The 26,817-nt window shown below is 41.9% G+C and overlaps 1 protein-coding gene across 1 annotated transcript in view; it reads right to left on the bottom strand.

Annotated features, from left to right (window-relative positions):
- Window positions 1-26,817, bottom strand: part of LPGAT1 (lysophosphatidylglycerol acyltransferase 1) — a 65,289-nt gene that overhangs the window by 15,003 nt on the left and 23,469 nt on the right. Inside the window, exons 4-7 of the mRNA XM_030498850.1 lie at window positions 22,596-22,714; window positions 15,138-15,233; window positions 11,665-11,938; window positions 4,413-4,539 (exon numbers count right to left, since the gene is read on the bottom strand). Of these exons, the coding sequence (XP_030354710.1) occupies window positions 4,413-4,539; window positions 11,665-11,938; window positions 15,138-15,233; window positions 22,596-22,714 (616 nt within the window). The remainder of the gene's footprint in view (window positions 1-4,412; window positions 4,540-11,664; window positions 11,939-15,137; window positions 15,234-22,595; window positions 22,715-26,817) is intronic.

Here is a 26,817-nt window from a genome sequence, read left to right as displayed (position 1 = left end):
CAATCTGAAACTTGGTGACTGTCCTTTTTTCTAGGGAAGTTTCTTTTGGTATCCTGAGGAAAAACCAGGATTTTTCCTCACAGCTTACCCTGATTATGAACTTCTGAAAAGGTCATAATTTGTACCAAACACATCATTTGTACCAAAAATTGCAGTTTGAAAAGCAAGATTCAACTCATGATCACAATGAAGCTTACAAACACACAAACTAAAAAGGTTACTGGATTAAACTGATCCTCCTCTGCCATGTCCATCAGCTGGAAAAGCATCCGATAATGAAAAGGTAAGGCTGGTTGCTGTGTCCTCTATGCTCCTCTGTTGTTCCCTACCCTAAGTAGTATGGAAAAGAAATAATCCTACAGTAGAAGGACAGGCTATGAGAAAAGGAAAACACTGGATCTGAAACACCACAAGGTTGTGGTGTTTCAAAACAGAGACAGGTTGTGACCTAAGGAAAGAGCAGAAAGGACTGACTGAGCAGGCAGCACAAAGGCTCTGCAGTCTCCTCTGCTCCACTTTGAGTAGCACAGAAAATGCTGCTGTTTTCCCTTTTGCTGTCATACATCAATTCCTCACTCTGGACTACTCTAAAAGGGGAAAAGCATGTTTAAATCCTGATTCTCCTGTCATACAGTAGAGATAGCATCTGGTCAAACTATTCTCCAAATTACAAACAACGTGCGAATTTTTATGGCACTAAATGAAGGAAAATGGGGGGAAACCGACAATCCAGACACATCTGATATACATTTCATGAACATTTCAGAGGACATTTGTGTCAAATGCAGAAGAGTAGAAACAGTTCTGACATTTCTATCTTTGGAAGATGTTTCTGACATATCCACCTTTCTAAAGACGAAGCCCACTTTACCTTGGGTTTTCCTTTACTAACAGAGTTTGTTTCAAAGGGTTAAATAAATGCACCAACTTTCCAAGGGACATCTCAGGGCTCAGCACAGCACAGGCCTTTTCATACCTCAGCCACTGACTCAATCCTTGCCTACACTGTAAGGACAAAGAGTGGTTAATACCCAGTTGTCATCAACATTAAGAACTACTGAGGAGCCACCTCGAACGTGTGACTTGCAGAGTAAGTGCTGGTGTTCCCAGCTGACACCCCCATTGCTGTTACAGCAATGTTCCGATCTCCACATAGAAGATGAACTTAAAGAAGTAGTTTAGATTCCCTGGCCAAGTTGTACAGCTACGCAGGTCTGGTGCATCAGCCTCCACGCTGTGGCCTGACCAGCTTTCAGGGAGCAGCACCACACAGAAACCTCCCAGAACTGCTCCAGAGCAAGATCTGACATGGAAACAGGCTCGAGACATCACTGCATTTTTGGACCTAGGAGGCACACATGCAAAGCTCTTGAGAGACCGTTTTCCACTCATCTTACTTATAGTTTCAAAAATAAGCTCTAAGACATTGATGTCAACCCACTGGGCTTCAATCCTTGAGAAGGTTCAATAAAGTGATAGCAGAGCTGTAAGGTTTTCTTTAACATCAGAAACCCTCCATGAGGGACCAATTGTTCCCTACTCTTCCCTGTTCCGCATCCCCAGTTTCCCAGGCACATACTCCACCTTCACAGGATCTCAGTGGTACCAACAACTCCGTTCATCAATACATGATGAACTCATTTCATCAAATCATCAATATATGATCTGAAGTTGTCAAAACCCTGAAGGTGTCCATCACATTACAGCATTCTGCTAAAAATATAACCCCTTCTGAGGAAAGTCAGCTCATCTGGGGAAAAATAAACACATACAAAACATCAGTTGCTGTAATGCCCCGAGGGGAATCCAGCAGGAAAAATTCTGTGTACGCAATAGAAAAGGATGATGCAACAGGAAAATTCATGTGCACACACTGTTCACTCCCCCTCTGCTAATCCTGCTACGGATAAATACACCCTTTACGTAAAACAGGAAAATATTTTTAAAGCCACACAAAGTATCTAAAAATAAATGTTATTGTCAGAAACACTGAAGCTGAAAATTCACCACATTCATTCCAAGCTACAGCTTTAATTCCAGATACATTAAAAGATCTTAGCATAGTTAAATGATATGCTAAATCTGGACAAAAGGATACAAAAGCGATATGACTTTTTGGGTATAGAATTACCAAGGAGAAGAGTTGCAGAAGGACCTGACCACAGTTGTAGATGAAATTAAACACCAGTAAGTGCAAGGTAATGAATGCTGGGGAAGGAAAAAGCACCAGCACCTACACAGACACTGCTACAGCCTCTAAGATCAGCTATTATTACTCTGTAAGTGATCCTGAAATCACTGTGGGGAAATTCAGGATGTCAAACAACTCAGGAACTAGTTATAGCGGAACCAGAAAAGGCACAGACAAAAGTAACAAGATAATCAGGGAAAGGCTTTTGTGTAAGGATACACCAAACAGATGAAGACTTGTGAGGCTGGGAGGGGGACAGGGGCAGCTAAGGCAGGATATGAGAAAGCTGTGTAAAATCACAGGCCACGGAGCGCATCGCTGAAGAGCAATTCATCCAGTGACGGCAGCACGTGGGAACAGGGCGTACCCAGGGAAGGCAATGCGTGGAGAACCTGATACAAGCAAAAAGGAAGTGGTCCTGGCTGCCACCCTCAAGAACAGCCATGGGAAACAAAGCATAAGCAGGTTAAAAACTGTATGGGACAAGCTGATGAAGGCCAGGTCGACCAGTGAGTGGTCCAGATGTGACGCCAGCTGGGAACGCAGTACAGCCACCCTGTGCTGATGCGCAGAGGGACCTGCTCCAGGCCAGGGTACTTTGTTAAACACACCTTCAGGAACTGCTACCCTGCATCCAACTATCGCCGTTCCGGTCCAGAGGACACATGCTGAAACTTAATGTGCCAATTTAAGTATTAGCAGGACTGAAAAGTTAGACAAAGCTCCAGTAAAACCCAAACCACTCAGTTCTTGTTTCAGAGGTATGACATCCCGAGCTCAGCCTTCAGAGACAGGCTGCTATGTTAGTTTCCATTTGGGGCATACTTCAAATGGTTTGACAGGGTCACCTCTAACAACTAGAGGTTATTTTTTAAAGAAAGCAAAACAAAAAATTCCAATAGATAGGCTTGGCCCTGGCTAAAGCAGGGATTTAGACCCTCTGGTAGAGAAAGAACCAAACTTACGCCTGACAATAAACCATTTCTAATGTTTTTCTCTTAGAATTTTAGTACTGCAAAAACAGTAGCATTAAAGTTCAGTGCAAGGAAGGTTACATCATCTTTATGCTTGTGCTCAAAACCAGGTTTTGAATATACACATTTAGAAGCAAGGAAGTTAATTCAACTTGAGATAACTTCTTTAAAGGAAGTATTTTTGGAAGCACTCTTTAGTAAAATTCTAAATACATTCAACTTGCAATTATCCCAGAGATCTGGGAGAGCACTAAGGTGACCTGAATAAAGCACAATAAATATTATGATGTCTTACATAAGTGTAAGTATGTTCACCTTCAGAAAAACTTGAAGGTAGAGTTCTATAAAAAGCAGGGACAGATTTAAGCATGGCTGTGGAAAGGAGCTCCACTGAGCACCCTGTACCTTGCATCCCACAACAGTGACACAGCAGTGATGCTGCTGAAGGTCATTCCCAGTTAAACTGCCACACAGAGGATCCACACAAGGATACCTGACAGCTTACTGGAAAAGCCTAAAAGGTCCCTAAACCAGCAAAAGGGAATTCAGACAAAATAATGCAATTCTGGGATAAAAATGTGATTGACTTATTTGGTATGAGAAGAGAGTTAAAATATTTCTGGAGATGTCAGACTTGCAATTAACTGCAAACCAAAAGCAAAGTGCAACTTCCCTCTCCATTACTTTAGGTCTTGAGACAAAAAGCTGCTGAGGAGGAAAGTTTTAATATCCCATCCCAGGTGTCAGTGAGATTTATTACTAATTCCCAAGTGCTGCTCTGCTCAACTATTAAGAGTATGCTTTGAAAAAGCTGCTATTTCTTTGTCAGAAAGACAAATACGATATATAATAATCTCTCAGGAAACCTGTTATTAAGTAACACAGTGATTTTTACTTTGGTGTTATTATTAAGTAAATAAATAAAAAAGAATCAAGCTGAGTCTACCAGCACCTTAACATGACAGTGGAAAAGGATGACTTAGCCATCAGATCTATTCCCCATAACTATATCCAGCCACAGGATATTAGTCAAAAACTTAACTGTGCTGAAATACAAAATGGTCACTGAACTTTTCAAATGAAAACTGTGTTGAGTTTAGACAGCACGAGTTGCCCACCTGTGTGAGACACATACAGAAGCCATTGCTACTGATTTCCCATATCCTGAAACATGCTGTTAACTCATTTGTGAAAACTTGCTTCTCAGTATTTTAGTTCAATGTAAAAGTAGAAGGTTTATTTCCTACCTGTAATGTACATGTGTCACCGTTGGTTGTCGGTAGCCAAGAATCCAAGTTTGGATGTCTAGAGGTTCACCTTTGGGATAGGCAATGGTTGCATCTATCACCCACTGGAGGCCTTTTGATTTGCTCTCTAAGAACAAAAAGAAATGTGGTATTAAAGTAATCAGAAAGTGCCTGGCACTTATTTGACAGTTACTCCACTTTTATAGTACTTCATGAGGTATGAGACACAAAAAAAGAAGAGAGGCGAAAACCAAATCCAGATTTCATTACAGAGCACAGAAATACTCTTAAAAACTTCAGCTAGACCAAGACTGTACTTTCATCATTATTTTTGTTGCTCTTGCATACTGTAGCACACAGAATGGAACGAGTTCACTCACTGGGTATGAGCACAGTCATATAACATGTTGGTCCAAAAGTCAGGTGCTTCCCCCTACTCACCAAAAGGAAAACTTCAAAAATAGAAATCAACTTTCTTGGTCTGCACTTTAAGCACTTTTACAACTGGGCCTTTGTAAGAGCTCACAGTTACAGCTCACTGATGAAGCAACAGCCATGCAGATCCCTAAAGGTTCTTAAAAATCTGAGTTACGAGATAATGAGGAAATACATCACGTTGTGTATTACAGACAAGAAAACAACAAATCAAAGATGGTCAGTTTTCACAATGGAGAGGAGATTGCATCCCCAAGGTCCCACAAGGACTGATACACAAGTACATGTTCATATGCTGCTCGGCATAGTTAGACACTAAAAATAGGATCCAAGGAGGTGAAAATATTTGCTATGAATATTATTCAGGATTATTTTAAATCCAAACATAGGTCACTCCCAGCAATAGTCAAGGTCACATATAAACCTAGCCACGACCTCTCTCTGGCATGTCTTTAATTCACAGGTTTGCAAAGAGGGAGAGCAGAGATCTGGAAAGCAAACCAGGAAGGAGGGCACATTGCCAAGGTGGCACTCGGAGTTTAGCCTGTCAGCTTTCTATCTGTTCTGTGGGAACTGGAGCTGTCTTGTATCTGAGGTCATGTTATGTTCAGGTTAGTATAGTAACGTGCTTACTTCATGCTTAACGCACTAGTATAGGAATATGCTTACATCATATCCAGCAGTATCTGAAAGCATTTAAAAAGCTGACTATTAAAAACAGCCACCTGTTGGCAGAAGCATGGAAGAGGTGTAAGGTTTTAGTACCAAGTACAAGACTCTGCAAGCCTGCAGCTGAGATACCTATGAATGAAATATGCCAGGTTGACAAAAACACTGTTGGCATGAAGAACACGCATGGGGAAAGACTGTTCACCGTTGTTCTCAGTGCAAGAACAGACATATTCAAAATGAAGCCAAGAGGAAAAGTTTCCAGAGCAAACAGAGAGAAGTGATTCCTTGCACGGAGGGGAATGAAACTGTGGTAAAACTTGCCAAAGGATGTCAAGGATGCTGAGAGTTCAAGAGGAAATCGGACAAGTACATGGAAGGAGGGTTAACTAAACAGACACAAACCCCCACGTGGCTTGGGAAACCTACCACACTGGAAACAGTCAGAAACCAGGAGAGTATGGACACGTATGACGCACGCCTGCTGTGTTCCCACTCTTCCTGACACCACTAGCAGTCCCGGACAAGATCCTGGGCTAGACAGATGTTTGGTCTTGCCCAGCATCACCACTTGAGTTTGGCAGAAGAGCTACCACATAGCTGAAGACACCTGCAACACCAAGTTTGAGGCACACTCTAACCCCACAGTTATTAACACCGACTAGAACAGACGCGCAAGGGCTGACTCGCGAGTTTCTGCTTGCATTTCAGTTCATTTGCATTTAATTTCATTGAGTGTGAGAAGACAATTACAGCAAAACTATCACATCCATCTATCAGTTATTTTAACAAGCAGCTAGTGTCTTCAGGGTGTCTACTCAACGACGGAGTTGTCCTGCTTTGCTACAACCACACATACACTACCTGAATAAGGCTAGGCAGTATTTCCTAGGTGATGAGTTATTAGTAGCTATTCCAAAATTTGATGAAGGGCAAGCTACACAGGTCAAGCTGAAACATCCAGTGTCACCTTCTGGAAATAGAGTATTGTAAAACCCTGACAGACACATGAAATGAGAACACGAGGTCCCATTAGAGGCTCCATGCTTGCCAGCATCATGACAGAGTGCTTGTCAAGTCTCTCTTAAGAAGAGCACTAACTACAGAGTCCTTCATTTTAAAAGTAGCAATGTACTAGAGAGAAGCCAATATGAAATTAATAGTAAATCCACAGAAGTATTCATTTAGAAATGGATTTCGGAACAAAGCCATTCAATTTATTATTTTCCCAGATGTAAAGGAAGAATGGCTGAAGACAAGTAAATCGTCTGAGTAAGCAACAAAGATCATTAATTGCAATTAAAAAGTGCCAGATGAATATGGGCACATTATCTTATTTACAGTAAAACGTTTTAAAATCATTTATTAAATATTTAACTAGCATTTCAAACTGTTCATTCAGTGGATAATGGTTCAAACTTCATTACAGGAAGACTCCCGCAGTCCTCTTCTGTGCCCATTCTGCTTTTGTGGAGCAGAGCTGCTGCATGTATTCCTCAGACCAGCTCCAAACTCAACTCCAGCCCCTTCCAGGGTAGGATGGGGAGATAAAGCCACCTCTGACAGCCTGCCAGGAACCCCAGGTTAGGAAGAAAAACAGTGTAAGTTTCTGAAGGTAAGGTCAGCCTCTATAGACCCTCCAGAGCGAGCAGGTCTTAGCGCAGCTATGTCCATGTGCAATTACCGAGATGTGCTCCCAAATCAGTGTCACAGGCATATTTTGGCATACTCTGGTTTAACATAAGCCTTACTTCATCATCCAAGATCCCAGACTGCCAAAAAACACCCCAAGTCACCAAGGATTTCAGAAAATTAGTTTTAAAGCAAATCTTGCTGTCCTTTTTGGGGGGTTGTACTTAGCTGTGCCCTGCCCATGAGTGTATTTAGTTTAGAGCCATGAAGCTCTAACACAAGAGATTGTAAAAGAAACAGACAACTGCATACAACACAAGGCGTAGGACCTGAGAATCTCTGAGGATGCTGCTTTCAGGCCTAAGCAGACCTTTGAACAAGAATAAACCCTATTATTTTTCAAATGGAGCATGCTAACAGGAACTTGGAACAGAAAATTGCTGCATTAGTTACAATATAGAATCACAGACTGGTTTGGGTTGGAAAGGACTTAAAAGCTCATCCAGTTCCAACCCCCTGCCACGGGCAGGGACACCTTCCACTAGAGCAGGTTGCTCCAAGCCCCTGTGTCCAACCTGGCCTTGAACTCTGCCAGGGATGGGGCAGCCACAGCTTCTCTGGGCACCCTGTGCCAGCGCCTCAGCACCCTCACAGGGAAGAGCTTCTGCCTTAGATCTAACCTGAACTTCCCCTGTTTCAGTTTGAACCCATCACCCCTTGTCCTATCGCTCCAGTCCCTGATGAAGGTCCCTCTCCAGCATCCTTGTAGCCCCCTTCAGACACTGGAAGCTGCTCTGAGGTCTCCACGCAGCTTCTCTTCTCCAGGCTGAACAGCCCCAATGTTCTCAGCCTGTCTCCATACGGGAGGTGCTGCAGCCCTTGATCATCCTCGTGGCCTCCTCTGGACTTGCTCCGACAGCTCTATGTCCTTCTTATATGGTGTGAATCTCCTTCTAGCACAACTGGAGGATTATGCCACCTCAGACTGCCTCCAAACGGTGCAGCCTGATGCTTCTTCAATAGAATGTAAATGTTCAGAAAAGGCCTGCAGGCATCTGTCCTACACAGCTGCACCCAAACCACACAGTTATAATGTATCTTAGTGTCAGTGGTACCTACTTGCTTTAGAAGTGCTAACACAAGACTGAACAATCACAGCAGTAACTTTCAGGGTTAGACAAAAACCAACAAAAACCAAAATAAAGTTTATACCGTTTCCTAACTTGTGATTTTATTTTTTCTCTAACTCACCAGCAGAGGCAAATCTGCATAACTATTTTCTTCCTTATCTTTGCTCTAGCTGTAGATTCAGTGATAGTAAGTTGCTTCCTATTTAGTTATGAAGAAACTTACTGTCAGCATTATCAAGACATTCAGTGCTCTGTCATCCTCTATGGTCCTTTCACAGCAGATACTTGACTGTCTACAACCACAAATTTATTGTGGTTCAGAGCTTCTTTGTCCCTTCTATGTCCTCGCTGGGGTTACTCTCATTTGACTCTGCACAAGACTCTTCAAACCCACCAGCAGACCATCAGTGTTCACCACTGAGAAAAAGAGCAAGTTATAAAGACAGGCTTCAGCAGGAAGCCTCGCATCCAACCGAGCGGGGCCAGAGAAGGGCACCAGAGCTGGTGCAGGGTCTGGAGCACAAGTGTGATGAGGAACGGCTGAGGGACCTGGGGGGGTTAGTCTGGAGAAGAGAAGGCTCAGGGGGGACCTTATCGCTCTCTGCAACTGCCTGACAGGAGGATGGAGCCAGGAGGGGGCTGGTCTCTGCTCCCAAGGAACAAGGGATGGGACAAGAGGAAACGGCCTCAAGCTGCCCCAGGGCAGGTTTAGATGGAGCTGAGGAACAATTCCTTCCCCAGAGGGTGCTCAGGCATTGGAACAGGCTGCCCAGGGCAGGGCTGGAGTCACCGTCCCTGCAAGTGTTCACACACTGCGTAGCCGAGGCCTCAGTGACACGGGTCAGTGGTGGCCTTGGCAGCGCTGGGGAATGGTTGGACTGGATGAGCTTAAAGGTCTTTTCCAGCCTGGCTGAGTCTGTGATTCTGTGATACTGCCAGATTGCATCCAGAGCGGAAAAGAATGCACCCGCCAGGCATGGACCTAAGGACCACAGCTTCCACTTGGAAAAGAAAGTATTTACTAGCGTTCACTAGTATTCAGGAGTGGTTTCCTGAACACTTACATCACTGTGATAGCAGCCAAAAGAGACTGTTGCCTTCCCCTGCATAGCAATGTGTCCTTGTAACTCATCCTTTGTTCTCTACCTGGCCTTGTGTGATCAACTGGACCACTGACCTGAAAATGAATGTTTTTCCCCAAAGATTAGTTCTCAGACTGAACATCTTACTCATCATCCCAAGATCTCTCCACAGCAAATCATCTGGAACAAAACAAGCAGCCCTTTTTCCCAGGTAACAAAAAAAAAAAAAAGCCTTCCCACATTTCTCATATAACAGTGAATCAAAAATCTGATTTAAATAAACCCAAACAATTATGAAGCCCAGCATCTAGCTCTGCAGAAGGGAAAATTGCATTTCTCTTAGAATAAGCATCAGAACTGGATGTACTGTGCTGCATTTGAAAACAGTAAGATAAGATTTCAATATGGCTTTAACCAAGCTAATAGCAAGCTCTTATCAGGCAAAAAGTTGCTGCATGGTAAAATAAAGCAGACTTAAAAAAACTTAAAGCAGACTTAAAAAAATACCAGAGCAATATTGATCAAAAATAAGCTCTGGAATGCCTCTGTTCAGTGAGCAATTGCTCCAAACTCCTCTGAAGTGCCAACTGTTTGGGAGGACTTAACATACCTCAGCTTCATTATGTATCAAATAATGTATCACTCTTCCCTACCATATAAAGTTTACTTCTCTTTTTCATCCCTTTTGTTTTCATATATGTTACTCTGAAAGAATGACAGCTAAACCCACACATTTCTTTCCTATTTTTGCCCACTCATCTTTCCTGCCATCTTCTGAATAGGATGGACAGCAGTGCTTCTAGGGGATTTCTGAAACAATTCTTTCATTTAGCACCCAGTTAGGTCAAACACTGTCAAATGCTCATTTCTCTGGAGCCTGACCCATGTCACTCAAAAAGCACCAGGTTTGATGTTCAGCTAAGTTGATAGCAGAGAGTATGAAAATATAAAGTTGGTGTTTGATGAGTGCTTTTGGTCCCCTCCAGAACTAGAAAGCATGTAATTAATTGAGGAACTTCTTACTTTTCATACCTTTTTGCCTTTGAGACAGGAAGAAATAGAACAGGAACAGGTCACACTTTTCTCCTTAAAAAAATTAACTCTTAACAAGGCCTGAGGTATTCTTTTTCTGTCTTTCAAACCTAAAATCTTCTAAGACAACAAGGCCTTCCTTCAGTCTTCTTTTCAGAATGTAGCCTGAAAGGAAATATGCTGATGCATTCCACAGCTTCATTTTCAGCTTATTTAGAAGATTCCCTCCACTCCTGCAAGAACATCATCTCCATCCATTTCCTATGTTGACAAGATTATCTGGAAGCAATTTCTGTCTGAGGGTTCCTGCTAACCCCGGAACTTAAACAGAAAAAACCCAAAGCCATTTGTATATGTGGCTTCATTAGTATGAATCTTTGGTTCAAACCGCTAAATGATTATCATCATTTGGCTCTGGGAATCTCAGCACCACCTATCAATAAGAAACCACCTCAACCCCTCAACCATTGTTTCTATAACAAGTAGCAATCCACAACTAGGTTAAGCAAGATCTAACCCTGCACTTGAACAGGGTTCAAGTGCCAAGAAGTTCATTATAAAAATGAAGAGACTAAAAGCACCAAGTCCTGTTTAACTACAGACATTATTTATATCCCAGCTATACCCTCCCCTTCAGCCCAGGTGTCCCAGAACTACAATGCTGCAGGAATATTCTTATTCCCTCGTAACTCTTTGAACATAGGACAGCCAAAATCATCCTTCAAATCTAGCCATCAGCAACAATTAACTCCAGCAACAAAGGGGACAGTTGTCATCAAAACCTGTGAAGAATAGAAGAACTTGAACTTAACAGAAAATAGTTCAAGAGGAGGAATAGAGAGTACTAGATGCAAAGAAACTTCTGAAGCCTGGAATAAAAATATGAACATAGTTTGCATATTCCAGAAATACTTTTACTACAGTTCCATACTACCATAAACCAGTGCATACCATCAATCTTGCTCCAAGGAGCAGCCCACCTTCTTGCTCACTCTGGGTGCTCATTCCAGGATCTGCTTTACCCATCATGTGCCCAAGGCAAGCATTCACGCAGCCACGATAAGACTTTATCAAATTAAAACTATGGGTTTCTTTTTTATCTCAACATCAAAAAATAAAGCTCGTGGAGCTCAAAGTAAATATGAAAACATGTATATAAATACAATGGTCCATTATGGATGCATTCTGACATTAAAAGAGACCAGTTCAACACAGTAACTCCAATCTTGGACATTCAATTTGCTTTTTCTCCAAAAGTGAAGTAGTCTTTACCTCTTATCACAGCATCTCCACCTGCTGGAGTTCCGTTTTCTTGTGGCGCTACAAGTGTTTGCAGGATTACTTGTGTTGCCCCAAGTCTTGGCAGGGTAACATGTTTAAGAAATGGCAAATTATTTTTCTTGGCAAATGCCTGGCTTGTTTCTCTCCTTTTCCTAAGAAAGCCACCCTCTGGAAATAAAACAATCCATTTCCGATTGCGGCTCCTGTAATATCTTTCTAGATGCTCCTTGAGTAACACAAGCTGCTGGTCACGGTGTGCTCTTCCCTGTAAGGATAAAACATTACCTAAATAAAATGAATGTTTAAGAGAGATAACATTAGCCAGACAATTATCACATTCCTAAGATTCCTCTCTTGTCAGAGGTACAAATAAGCCCCTAAGACAACACAAACCAACGTTCTCCTCAGAGTACCCACTGGTGGTCAAATTAATGCCACTTTGCAGAGAGGCTCAAAAAACCTTCCTGAAACTGGGGATGAAGCTCCTGATTTGATGACTTCTCTTCAAGAGTGACATCCAGACCGTAACTAGGAACTTCATGTAAGAGGAGGATGTGTTTACAGAATTCCCTAGTTGTTACCGTGTCTCAAGTTGAATTTGCTAAACTGAATTCTGCAAACACAGTCTAGAGGTCAAGCGATGGTTCTGTGGTCTATCTATCATCAGACATTTCTGCAAGCCAAACAGGATCTTTGCTTCCACTATCTTCTATGCACCTCTCCCCTCACCCCCAGCCTGAATTAGGATTGCAGAGGCACCACAGGCAGACCTCGAGACCAGGCCTCAGTGGAGTTACCACTGCAGAACCACAGATTTCACACAGATCTGTGGTGCTCAAGTGACTCGTTCATCTCTCCTCTTCGATGTACTAGCACAGCTTCTTCACTTGAGACAGTGAGATATGTCCTTAATTACTGCAGAAATATCTTCAGTATCTTCAACAACAATCTTTCCTCTTCCATCTCTGCACACAGCAAGAGCAAGCTACCCAAATCTTCACAGGAATTAATGTACACCAATTAGCACTTTTGAGTGCTCCAAAGTGATTTTCCCAAATCATTCAAAAGACACAGGAGTCCAAAATTTAAGCTCTCCTCAGCAGAGATGACTTTAATTCTCTGAAAGATCACCACAACTGCCACAAACTTTCCATTGTTTAGTGGTTGGCTGGGGTTTTTTTGAAGGAGGGAGGAGGAGCGAAAGAGCGGGCTGAGTGGAAGACAAGAAGAAACAGTATTTTACTACAGATGAGTTTGGTGAAAGTGGCTCTCCTAGATTTTGAAGTCTGATGATTGCAATTACTTTCAACTTACTCATAGAATGGTTTGGGTTGGAAAGGACCTTAAAATCATCCAGTTCCAACCATCTGCCATGGGCAGGGATGCCTCATCCTAGACTATGTTGCCCAAGGCTCTGTCCAACTTGGCCTTGAACACTGTCAGGGATGGAAGGGAAGGAAAAAGCTCTACCTGCTTACATTAAAGAGCAATATAAAAGTTCCTCAGTTAAACCAGTGCTTTCTCACCAGACCACAGGACTCCAGATAGCACAGTAATTAGGAAAACAGCAGCAAACAATAATCTTTCCACATGTTAGACATTAGAACTCTCCAAAACCTAAACAAACCTAACAAATATGACTGGTGAATAAACTGCAGTTTAGCAAATCCTGTGAGGTTTAAGATGCTTCTGCAATACAGAAAAACTAATGGGAAAACGGAGTGTTTAAAAGCAACCATGACTAGCAAATACTGAAGAATCCTGGAAGATAAAACATAGCTAACATGTTGTCCAGAAAGAAGAGAAAGTCAGTCATACAGAAGCAGCTCCTTAATACACCCAATTCTTGAAGACCATGGCTAGTTGATCACCATCACAGGGCTCAGCCTTCTTTCCTTTAGAGGAAAGAAAAGAGGCAGTAACAGACTGCTGACAAATTCTTTAGGATGCACTTTGCGCCATGGATATGGCGAGGTACTGACAGTCTCTGTTTCCAGTAAACTCTTCAATGGGAGAAGGGAAAAAAGTAGTCAACTCCTGGTAGACCTCAAAAGCATCCCTAAAACTGCCACTGGGGCTGCTCATGAAAATGAAGCTAATGTACATTTTAAACAAATCAGATGCATTGCAGCATAATCAGATTATTTTACAGAGGAAAAAATATTTGCTCATCCAAATATTACTAGGGGCTTTCTATAGTTAGTGGTTTTGCTACACCCAAAGGCTAACTAACAGCCAGGAAGCAATTTATTTCACTTGGTTTATATTTAGGCTCATGCTGATTTCATTTTATTTGTGATGTTGTTGCATATCTCAGCCACCTGACAAAAATGAGGAAAAGCCTTAGTTTTTGTAGCTCAGAAACGGTTTGGATTTGTAACTGGAATTGCAACACCACATTCAGAAATTACAGTTAACAACCTGACAGCCATGTGTACCTCAAAAAAGTGTATCTTATGTATTTTAACTACTGAAATAGATATTTTACACAGTGTCAAACCCTGTTCCTTTCCATACTCTCACAGTACACAGTTGTGTATCTCTGCAGATCTTTATCTTATTATCTAATTTTGCCTGAGGTTTTCTAACCATGCCTCTGGTCTTAACGAGAAATATAATTTTAGCCGTGTACAGCTGTGATAAAGTATTTCATCATTTCATTCTGAGTAAATTAGCTGCTTTTTCCTCTGTAAAGTGAAAATTCCTTAATTCTCTCTGGCTGCCCATGCATTTTAAGTCCAGACAAATAAAAATAAGGAGAGGAAAGAAAGGGGTATACTGGATGTTGCCGTTCACATAACTGGCTGCAGGTTCACACTTAGCATTGTACTTCCAAGTTTCTGCTTTTAGAGTGCAGTTTGATCAACAGCTACCAAACAACAAGACCCCCAAATAGTAAGAAATGATCTGAGGTTTTCACTCTTTAACATTCGATATGCTGAGCTCAACACACATTCTTTCCTGATGCTCAAATTATAATTAACCTTCAAGAATCAATTACTATTTATGCAGGTCCTTCACTGCCTTGAACTGGTCTGCTACCATGTCATCATCGAAAGGAATGGTCCTGCCTTTCCTCATCTGAAACTGTGACAGTCAGAACAGTGACCTAACCAGACCTGAAGCACTGCACAGCTGCAAGGTCACTAAGGACAGAAGAAAGGTGCCAACAATGGCAGTAAGAAGCAGAGAGACTAAAAGGCCTGCTCATGTACTGTGCTTGCACACCTCCCGTAAAAGGCTCCCATCATAGCTGGGTTCCATAAACACTTGTGTCTAGGAAAACAATAAAATAAGCTTGGGAAAAAAAGCAGTTTCAGAACAAAGCTCTACCCAAATATATACATTAAAGCATAGTTAGTTCATCCTGGAAACCATCCACGAGGTAATGAGTAAGTTCCATAATACCACAATGTTCCAAATATAAGGATAAATTCAAAGCGCTACTACGTGTTTTCACTTACCTGTCTTATAAAGAAGTCTCCGTGGATTAGAGACACGATGCCAAAGTTTGTATACTTAAAAATATGATCCATCAGCCACATCATCTGACGGACAACCTGAAAAGTTACCAAAAGAGGTTGAGTAAATACCAAGTGCAGAGAATTATGTATATACCGGTCACATTCTCATCACCCTCGCAACAGCAACAAAGCTAGCAAATATTTATAAAGTCCTTTATGCCCTTAAGTCTAAAGCAGCAGAAGTGCTACACTTCTCCTCCAAGAGCAGGATTAAATAGCTGCCTTTTGGTAATATAATAAACAGTCCTGCACTATTAGCCATATGCTAAAGTAATTTCTACTCTGTCTTTACATATAGGTACTCTAATGCTTCTGCTGACATACCACCACAATTTTAAGCCAGCTGCAAACTAAACCATCTTCAGTGATCATTAAAGTACACAAAATAATACAGATCTGTATTTGAAACTTCCAACTGTTTTATGTATACCACAAAAACGTGTTTCCTTATATTTTTTTGTACTTGGGGAATGAGATCATGTTGTTCTCGTGCTTCTGATGTGCACATGCTCCATAGATGTTCACTCTTTAAAAAGCAGCATTTACAGAGACCTCTGTACAGCCCACATGCAATTACTCATTTCTCTCATGGCAGAGCACCACATGCATTCCTGAGAACTCCATGAAGTCATTCTCCTTATCCTGGCCAAGAAGCATGATGAGAAGGCAAAAATAGAGGTTGTGCCATCCGATTCGCTTTGACCATCATTTCTTACAGAACAGTGAAGGCATATACCTGATCAGTCCTTTGAGATTTAAAATAGCAGAATTACTCCAAAACAGGTAAATAACAGAAGGAAAAAGCTTCTTTTCTAACAAGGTCTTTCCCCTGTATATCTCCTACATGTAGATGGTGAGAGGGGTACAAACTGGCTCTCCAAAACTGAAAAACCCACAGTCTCTCACATGCTCTCATACACGAGGCTCGCTGCCTTTACTCCTCCCTATGTTATAAGGCCACACTAAGACTGATCCAAGTTCAGTGAAACAAAGCCATGTAACATAGTACTCTTCCCTTTACCTCTATCAAAACTAGCATATGGAGAACCGTGACATTTCTCTGGTAGTCAGAAGATAATTTCGTAATTTTAAACAGGCACCTTCTGCTTTGCCTCAAATGATGCATCTTACAGAACTGAAAGATGCCAAGGCAGAAAGAAAGCGGTCTAGGAAATAAAGATTTCCTCTAGAAAATATAATGTATTAGCTGATTACATCTACAAACACCAAAAGCTTGCACAGTAACTGAAATACTTCCATCCATCATATTAACAATACTTCTAACAAAACAGTTTGATACAGTGAAAGAGGGTGACTTTTCCCTGTTTTCACATCTCCATGTGGAATCTGGAGAAGGAAGCAGATCTATTTAATGCAGGAATTCTGTTTTGTAAAAGCAGCTCGATAATTTGCAATTTGGGTCTAGAACTGCATGCATCAGTAAGTCTTTCTTCCAAAGAAATCTAATTATCTCTTGGAGTGCTCTGATTACCTATGCTCCCTTTTGACCACAGAAGCTATAAATGAATCCCGAGTTATATATTTGGAGAAAGATAATTGTCACATACCCTGTTTCTTTTACTTAACCTTAAACAACTGTGGCTGGATGCTCAAAGTGAAGTTTTTACACACCTGCAAGAACATAGCTGCCAAAGAACACTGAGATACTTGACTGCCTTAGACATTTAGCTGATTTCCCAGTGAATTCCCAATGCCACATTCAGAAGGCAGCTATCCTTGCCTAAGAGCACCTTAAGAACACCTCAACTTCTGTGGCTTTTTTTCTAATACTAGCAAACTTTCTACTTGAAGATCTTGGATAATGCAAGAGCACCCATTTCTGGACCCTCTAGCATCACTGGAGTGGAAAAGGAAAGCATGTCTCACAGAAGAGAAGAGTTTTCAAAGATATGAAAGGTTTTGCTTTAGAAACAAGCAACCATTTCTTCTCTGTGACATGCTAGTATCCTCTCCTGCCTGCTAGTGGCATTTCATACTAGATGCTACACATCCAAGGGAACAAAGACACACCAGGTATTTGTGAGTGAGAGAAGAAAAATCTGTTCCCAGATAGAACTCCCCACTTCAGACTAATACTGGTGAAATGCTTTCCTATACAGCTATCTTCAGGTCTGTGTTCAATAAAAGAGAGGATCTTAGAGCAAAAATTCCTCTGCAGAGATTTATATTCTTTCCATTTCAGTAAATTAGAAAGCCTTAGGGAGGAGAAAAGAAGGAAGAGGTGAGCCCTAGGGACAAGAGTTAAAAAAAGCACTGAGATATTATCACTCCTCAAGGCACTACAGTATCTAAGTTCATGCCTGTGCACCAGCCCACAGATGACAGGCGGTGTAAGGAACCGTGTCCTTTGATAAAAACACCACCAAAATTCCACTGACAAGGACTCAGCCTGCAGCAGTACCCATATGACTGTCAGTGTTCACCTAATATGTTGGCATTTGGACAATTATTGTTCTATTATAGCAACCAACCTAATCAATTTTACTGGAGGAGGTCAGCAAGCTTAATGACGTGCTTCCCTGCTAAGAAAAGATTTGTGTCCTTTGAGAAGTCACCATTCTTCTCCAGGATGTTCTACGGCAGTCCTGGAGGAGGAACTCTTTCCCAGCAGTGCCAGTGCTTCTTTCCTCCCATATCACCTTTTACTGTCTTTTTATTTAGATGACAGTAGGTGTATGCTGAAAAGTTGATGCTCTTCTGAGTCTGAAGTCCATCTCACCATGTTTTAGATGACAAAGGTCATCTAAAGGCTGTGTCATTCATAGGCTTCCTCAGGCTTTTTGAGAGGGAATGATGTGCTTTTGTCAAAGATGAATGTGACATACAAGTTATAGCAAAGACAAAACAGACAGGCAGTTTGCTGCAAGTGGGCTACAAAGAGGCAAAATCCAGAGCTCAGTGGTTACAAACCTGCCTATAAGCCTGGGCAATGGTTAGAAGTACAAAGACGAAATATTTGTAATGCATGAATTAATGAATATATACACACAAACACACAAAACTGAAAAGAAAGAGTTCAAAGAATAGGACACACATCTCATTTGCAACCAGAAGGCAAACTAGACTAATGGATATTCATTCTGTTCTGCTACCACGGGCAGGACAGATCACACTGCAAGATATTGCTGGTGGCTCTTCTTTTTAGTATCCTCAGGAATGAAACAATGCTCGTGAGATGAGTCTCTTATCACTTGCATTTCAAGGGGGTTTAAGCAAAGACGTTCAGAAGTGTTTTGAGCACAGATTCGTAGTTGTTTATGGACTGAAAGAAGTTTTGGATGCTGTTTCAGGTCCTGTATGCTTTATCCTTCCTGCTTAAATAAGTTCAGAATGTAGAAAAAGCTTTTACCAATTTTATTACAAAATCTAGGTGCCTCCTATTCACAGACCCACTTTCACTGCACCATTGCACAGGTTTCATAACAAAGCAACCTGAATAGACTGACTTTCATCTTTCAAGCACCTCTACCTTAACAAAGAAACCTGCACTCAAACCAGCTGCAAGCTCTACTTTTTTCCTCTTCTCTGCACCCTTCCTGGCACTGCTTTCTGCTCGAGATCAGAAAAAACAGCCACATTTATCGGTCCTAATCCAGTTGGAAAGCAGCAATAGCAGCATTTTAACCTACTTCTCTTTGTTAAACGCATAACCTTTAATGTTCATGAGACCTCAACTAACTGAGTGTGTTTTAACACTTAGTCTCACAAATTGGGACAATTTCTTGAACTACATAAAAAGTGTAATTAGGTCACTTTTGATTCACCTGAAACCTTGCTATGTGGCTTGTCTTATGGTAACATGTATTAGTCCAGCAATACTTGGGGTTGTTGGTTGATGAGAAACTGAACATGAGCTGCTTCAGTGTGCGCTTGAGCCCAGAAACCACCCGTGTGCTGGGCTGCATTAAAAGCAGCATGAGCAGCAGGCTGAAGGAGGTGATCCTGCCCCTCTGCTCTGCTCTGCTCTGGTGAGACCTCCCTGCAGCACTGTGTGCAGTGCTGGTGTCCTCAGCATAAGGACATGGAGCCGTTGGAGCAAGTCCAGAGGAGGCCACGAAGATGATCAGGGGCTGCAGCACCTCCCATATGGAGACAGGCTGAGAACATTGGGGCTGTTCAGCCTGGAGAAGAGAAGCTGCGTGGAGACCTCAGAGCAGCTCCCAGTGTCTGAAGGGGGCTACAAGGATGCTGGAGAGGGACTCTGCATCAGGGACTGGAGCGACAGGACAAGGGGTGATGGGTTCAAACTGAAACAGGGGAAGTTCAGGTTAGATCTAAGGCAGAAGCTCTTCCCTGTGAGGGTGCTGAGGCGCTGGCACAGGGTGCCCAGAGAAGTGGTGAATGCTCCATCCCTGGCAGTGTTCAAGGCCAGGTTGGACAGAGCCTTGGGTGACATGGTCTAGTGTGAGGTGTCCCTGCCCATGGCAGGGGGTTGGAACGGGATGATCTTAAGGTCCCTTCCAACCCAAACCATCTGTGATTCTATGAATACCAGCCCAGTCCTTCCATCAAAATTTTAACTTTCACTTCTCTAATAAGAGATCACATTTTTCTTAGTCACTTCAGTGAATCTGAAAGACATGAAATGTCTTAACACATGTATTTTAGCTTACTGCTTCGTGAGATTAAAGTTGCTTAAAACAGACAAGCTACACTGTCACTGGAATATAAGAATTTATAAAATACTAGGAAAAAAGATACCATCGGTTCCTGACACGGCCCTTAGGAAACACTGTCAAAGTTGCAGGAAAGCTTCAGTTTCCTACCTCTCTATACAGAATAATACAGAACTTTAAATCAAACACTTCAGATGGCTTACATTTACATTTTGTAGAAAGCAGCATTAAATGGTGGCAGATTACATCTGGCTTCAGTCCCCACTGGCTGGCAAAAGCAAGCAAAAGCAATGTTGGCCTGCCACAGGACGAAGGTCTTCCTAGTTCTGCCACTGCCCCATCAGCACTCAGAGGCTGCCTGTAGTAAGTTGTTTTACTCCCTTGTGAGCCCTTCTGTGAAATGGAAGGGAGCCTTTCACCTTCACTAAACACTCTGGGAGCTTGTCTGAGTGGTAAAGTGTTTAGGAATTACTGCAGCTTAACTGTCCTAAAGAAAATAGAAACAATTCTTTGAAATTATTATTTTCATAGAATCACAGAATCCCAGACTGGTTTGGATTGGAAGGGACCTTAAGATCATCCAGTTCCAGCCCCCTACCACGGACAGGGACACCTTCCACTAGAGCAGGTTGCTCCAAGCCCCTGTGTCCAACGTGGCCTTGAACACTGCCAGGGATGGGGCAGCCACAGCTTCTCTGGGCACCCTGTGCCAGCGCCTCAGCACCCTCACAGGGAAGAGCTTCTGCCTTAGATCTAACCTGAACTTCCCCTGTTTCAGTTTGAACCCATCACCCCTTGTCCTGTTGCTCCAGTCCCTGATGAAGAGTCCCTCTCCTGCATCCTTGTGGCCCCCTTCAGACACTGGAAGGCTGCCATGTTGTTACTAGCTGATGAATATCAAGGTTGTGAAGGACTCCACGTTCAGTTCAAACTGTACTTAAAGAAAACTGCCTAATTTAAGTAGTTGCCTATAGTATAATAATTTCTTTTAGACAGGTAGGTTTTGGGTTTTATCCCCTCCAGTGGTTTCACAGTCACTTAAAGGCAACTCTCTCTGTTCAGAAATCTAAAGCACGCTATTAAAAACACCCGATTCAGCAAGTTCTATCAAGGATAAACTATCCTGATCTTTCTCATTATTTTTAGCCACTTGTACTACTCATGCCACATTTTAAGCATGCGTTGAAGCTTTCTTTTTAATTATTTCTTGATTAGCTAAAACCATTAAAGCCATATGAGGCTTTAGACACGTATATTCAAAAAGCAATGACGGCAATTATTTAAGGGAAAAAATAGTGCTTTTAAGGATGATCTGCTTTTCAGAAAGCCTGCAAACCTAACACTTTCCATAGTGAAAATTATTCCTTCCTGGTTTTAACATCTTCTACATTCACTGCTCTGTCTTGACTGAAAATTTTTAGCTATGGAGTCAAACAGGGTAAACAGCGTAGATTTATATATATACTCTTATACATACATGAGTCAATAAAGCTCAATGATATTTAAAAACACCTGATACATCCATAGTCAAGACAATATGCAATAATATATCCACACAGGACTATGCCCTCACCGTCCTATTTTCACCACAAGATCATCCTATGCATAATTTCGATGAAGGGAATTAAAGAGTGTTTATTCTGTCATTCTCATCATTAGGGTAAGGTACAGAATACATTTAACTTCCTCAATACCAAAAGAAATTAAAGCAATTAAAAGTACTTTTAAACCTAGTCTTCTCTAGGCTACATTAGAAAGAAAGAAATTCCTCTCTGCTCAATCCTGAGGGGTATTTCCATACTTTCTTTTTTTGAGTTGAGTTTGTTTGAGGGTTTGGGGTGTTTCGGTTTGGTTTTGAATATTTATACAAAACTTAAATCCCTGATAGAGATACAATGTAGACACAACCTATATTCATATACCCTAACAGTATATTATATCTATAACAGCCAGTTACAGATGCAACAAAAAGCAGTTGTTGTTTTCCTTGCTTCTTCACTGTATGGTCTTGAGAAAGAAGACAACACTAAGACACAGCTGAGGCATTTTTTCACCTTCCCAGGTATACTGTCCACCCTTTGCAGCCTAATCATACATTCCCCCTTCCTCCTGACCTGCACATAAATCTGATTTCCTATTTAGATCCCATACTCCAGTTTCCAGCACTACACTAGATGGGAATCTTCTGAACAGCAATACATGAAACAATTGACATTAGTTGCACTTCTCACCCAAAAATGCTTAAGGGCTTGTAAAATCAGAGCTCAAGTAATTTTGACCTTAGCCAGCTGGCTTAGCATGGACATGTTGTCATAGGGAAGTCACCTTCAGTTTCTGAACTCCTATATATGAAAATCCCAAATGCTTCTAATTTTGAGAAAAATTCCATGCTGGAATAAAGTCATAATCAAGAAGGTAGACTTGTGTTGGTTTGAGCAAAGTTAGCAGAAGTTGCACAAGAGCATGAGGTGAGAAGAGAAAGTCAAGCACATGATTACCTGCCAGGAGATCTGCTTCCCTCTATGTTAACCTAGACTGGATATACACTGACTCAGCTCGTATCTGACCTTCTTTAAAGGCAACCTTTATGGTCTAAAACCTGCTCCAAGCTACTGGCTGTCACATTAAGCCAAATCTATTCAGCCTTGAGATTATTAACACCCAAGTTGGTCATCAGTACCCCACACAGATGTGAGTACCCCACACCCCAGGTGACAGATCACAGACACAGAACCTATCCCACTCCCCAGTTGTAGCCTACCATGCCTTTATCCTGAAGGCACATCATCAGAGTGCAGACGTCACCCGTTGCTTGATGGTTCACCAGCACCATGGCTTCATCTTCTGATACTGCATTAACATCATCACCCCATTCCACTACTATTAGAAAAAAATAACATAAAAAGGTCAATTTTACAATGACTATAAACATAACAAAAGCCCCGAAGACCCAGATAATTATAATAAAGGAACCTACATGCCACATGTCCATTTAAATTGGCACATAGCATAAGATAGGAATATCAGCAAGACCGTTTTTCTAAGCAGAGGGTATCCAGCTTAGTTTTAAATTGCATGCACAGAATCAGAACAAAACAAAAGTTCTCTACCAGAACATATGCACAGAGATCGATCTTTTTGTGTCATTACACCATTCTATATTTAGGGTCTCAAAATTACATAAGCTTTTGACCCAGCTTTCAAATTCAACTGTCTCACCTTATTAGATTAAAAAAAAAAAATCATGTTGGCAGAGATGGTTTTTGGTCCCTTTTTTTTTTTTTTTAACTTAGCAAGTTTGTTTCATTTCTACACTTACTATTATTAACCTACCCTGGCAAAAGCAACCAAAAAATCTGCAGTTGGATCATTGGGTTTAAGATGCTACATTAAACAAACTCAGTAATTCACATCTAAACAAGTTAGCTCTAGGCAAGAAGGTGGCTTCAGAGAATGCTGCTCAGATGACAGAAACTATTAGTCACTCTTTTGTAGAGCAGATACTCCAGTGGTAAGAATGACGTCAGGAGGAAGCTCCAGCTGCTGATCAGCCAACATTTACACTGACTAGCAAAAATTCCTGAGGTAAAGAAAAGGAGTCCCAATTGCTAGTTCTGTCATCACAAAGTAACTTAAGAGAAAAAGAGACGACTGCCTCCCAAAGAACAACACAGGATGGAAAAAACAGGAAAAGACTGTTGTAAATTGAAGACCAGAATACATCTAATGCTGCACATGGGCAAAGAGACAAGCAAGTGGAGTCTGGCCCCTCTTCGATAAAAGTGATGGTTACTGCAATGCAGGGTAAAGGGAAAAGATGAGCAGAGTAGTTCTGTGAAGTTCAAAAGGAGAGGTAAGACACATCGCCCATGCATGCAGGATAGGATTATTGTTAATGTGTTTGTTCAGTATCTTAAGTGGTTCTCACTCGCTATTGTTTCTGACATCAAAGGAAATATTTCAGCTCCACTGCTGAATCTTTAGCACTCTTATTAACAGATATCCAGGCAATGAACAACTCTCATCACAGGACAATTAATTACTTTAGTACTATCTGTCTTTGAAGCAGTGGTTTAACTGATGCAAAAGCAAAAGGTTACACACTGAAGACAACACACTATAGTCCATGCATAGCTCCCCTGTCCTTGCAGAAACCCATTTAGCAACAGGCCTTTGAAAACTGCCACTTTATTACTTTCTAACAGCTCCAGAATTAGTACTGAATTAAGACTTGAACACAAAGTAAATAAATGAAATGCTGTATTTACAAGTAGAATCAGAGATACGAAGGTGGGGAGGGGTATTCACTCCGTAATGTTCAACCTCCTTTCCCTGGGCAAGCTAGGCACAGATCATCTTTTTCTTCTTAACATGAACTTACAAGATCCTCCTTTATCCCTCCTCCTCAATTACATGCAAATTCCCTCCAATGTCCTCTCTAACTCCATGGAAGTTGGAAAATGCCTGGTTGTGGCAGTCATAGTTGACCATGCACCTTCCTTATCAAGTATTTCACATGGCTACCTATGGCAGTTCCCCACAAAGCAAGAAATTAAGACGAAACAAGAATTGCTTTAAAGGGAAATGAATCATACTGATTTTGAAAGTACTGCAGTGTCTTTATTAAGCAGCCAATATACAATAGTCTTACTGAAGTGTGGCCTTCCAAAAGCGATAAAAACTAAGTACTAAATACATTCAGCATCTGCAAAATAAGGTTTCTCACAAGTAGCTAATCATTTCCAAATATGATTCTTTTATTTCTAGATCACCCAGAGAAAAATAGATTACTTTATTAGAGATACTTCCCTGGAACACATCGGTTTATGCTACTCATCAGTTCTACTGTAGAGTAGTTTAAAAAGAAACTCTTTTTCATCTTCAAAAACATTTCACAGATTTAACTTTCTGCAGGATTAAAGTTCATGACTGAAGAATGTAAGCCATGAGAAGTGCATGCAATGAAAAACAACTAAAGAGAATTCTCTTTATCCATCAACTGGCCAGGCTAACAGCTCAGCTTCTGCAGCTCAGCTGACAGGTAGGAAGTTGTTAAATTCACAGTGATTCGGCTGGACATCCTCTAGTTTCTTTGCCCTGTCATTTCTCCTCAGGCAATTGGTCTGTCTCTTGTGCTTAATAATGCTTTATGGGCAACTGATTGACCTGATTATCAAGAAGAAAGGAATCAGTTTGTGCAAGTCCTTCACAGAGCATTTCTAGATTGGAAACTGAACAGCAAACCACACAAGTGTGCAGAAAAGCCACTGCCATTACCACATATTTTTAAAGAAGAAAAAACCCTTCAAATATCTAGAATTTTAAGTTCATTGTGTCCCTTTCAACTCAGTGGGGAAAATAAATGCCTGTCTTCAATTATTCCACCACACTGAAATATTCCAAAGGAGCAACTTTTGCTTTAAGAAATACTTGTGCTATTACATTCCTCCATTGCAGTTGGAAACAGTCGCATCAAAACCCCAGCTGCATGGCAGCAGAACCAGGAACGCTGCTTTGCTCCACTGTAACAAGACAAAAAACAGTTCAAAGACAACTATTTGCCACTCAGGAGCCTGAAAGCCAGCAAACATTCCTCCACAGCTTCCTTCTATTGCCAGGGCACATTTTCTAGGGATACTGGGTCTGTATCTACAGCCTTGCAATAGTTAGGTTTCTGAAAATGCAGTTTAGCACAGTGAAATAACATAAAGTAAGGAAAGAGCAGGAAACCAGTTTAACATGGAAATTCAAAGTCATGGTACACTCAGTACCAAGCAGATATGGTAATCCTGGTGAGTAATGACATCTTTCCCCCACAAGATTGAGACAGAATTGGCTTAGCTGTAACAGATTCTTCATTCGTGACTTAGCATTGCAAGGAATAGGCTTCTCCAGGAAAGGATGAAGACAACGTTACTTGCAACTGCATGCGCCGTAGGTCGAGTTACCCTTCTCTTGTAACAAGAAGCCCAAGATGTACACAAGTCTCTAAAACATCAAAAAAACATTTCGGATGATGAGCTGCAAACTGAGCTTTGTACGAGCTCATCCTTGCAGAGCTTAAAGAAGAAAATAAAAGCAATGAAAGTTTTTTCCATGTTTTTACTGAACTGTTATACATCTGAATGTTATCTATTGAGAGTTCTCAGAACACTGCCGACCTCATGAAGTTCAACAAGGCCAAGTGCAAGGTCCCGTACCTGGGTCAGGGCAATCCCAGGCACAAACACAGGTTGGGCAGAGCAGTGATTCAGAGCAGCCTGAGGAGAAGGACTTGGGGTTGTTGGTTGAAGAGAAACTGAACGCGAGCTGCTTCAGTGTGCGCTTGAGCCCAGAAACCACCCGTGTGCTGGGCTGCATCAAAAACAGCGTGAGCAGCAGGCTGAAGGAGGTGATCCTGCCCCTCTGCTCTGCTCTGGTGAGACCTCCCTGCAGCACTGTGTGCAGTGCTGGTGTCCTCAGCATAAGGACATGGAGCTGTTGGAGCAAGTCCAGAGGAGGCCACGAGGATGATCAGGGGCTGCAGCACCTCCCGTATGGAGACAGGCTGAGAACATTGGGGCTGTTCAGCCTGGAGAAGAGAAGCTGCGTGGAGACCTCAGAGCAGCTTCCAGTGTCTGAAGGGGGCTACAAGGATGCTGGAGAAGGACTCTGCATCAGGGACTGTAGCAACAGGACAAGGGGTGATGGGTTCAAACTGAAACAGGGGAAGTTCAGGTTAGATCTAAGGCAGAAGCTCTTCCCTGTGAGGGTGCTGAGGTGCTGGCACAGGGTGCCCAGAGAAGCTGTGGCTGCCCCATCCCTGGCAGTGTTCAAGGCCAGGTTGGACACAGGGGCTTGGAGCAACCTGCTCTAGTGGAAGGTGTCCCTGCCCATGGCAGGGGGTTGGAACTGGCTGATCTTAAGGTCCTTTCCAACCCAAATCATTCTGTGACTATGTAATTGGCTGCTTTGTCCTCAACATAACTGTGTGCATGTAAGCA

This window comes from Strigops habroptila, chromosome 10, assembly GCF_004027225.2.
Source record: "Strigops habroptila isolate Jane chromosome 10, bStrHab1.2.pri, whole genome shotgun sequence".
NCBI lineage: Eukaryota > Metazoa > Chordata > Aves > Psittaciformes > Psittacidae > Strigops > Strigops habroptila.
The sequence above is the reverse complement of the archived record's forward strand: the minus strand, read 5'-3'. Positions and strand labels throughout refer to the sequence as shown.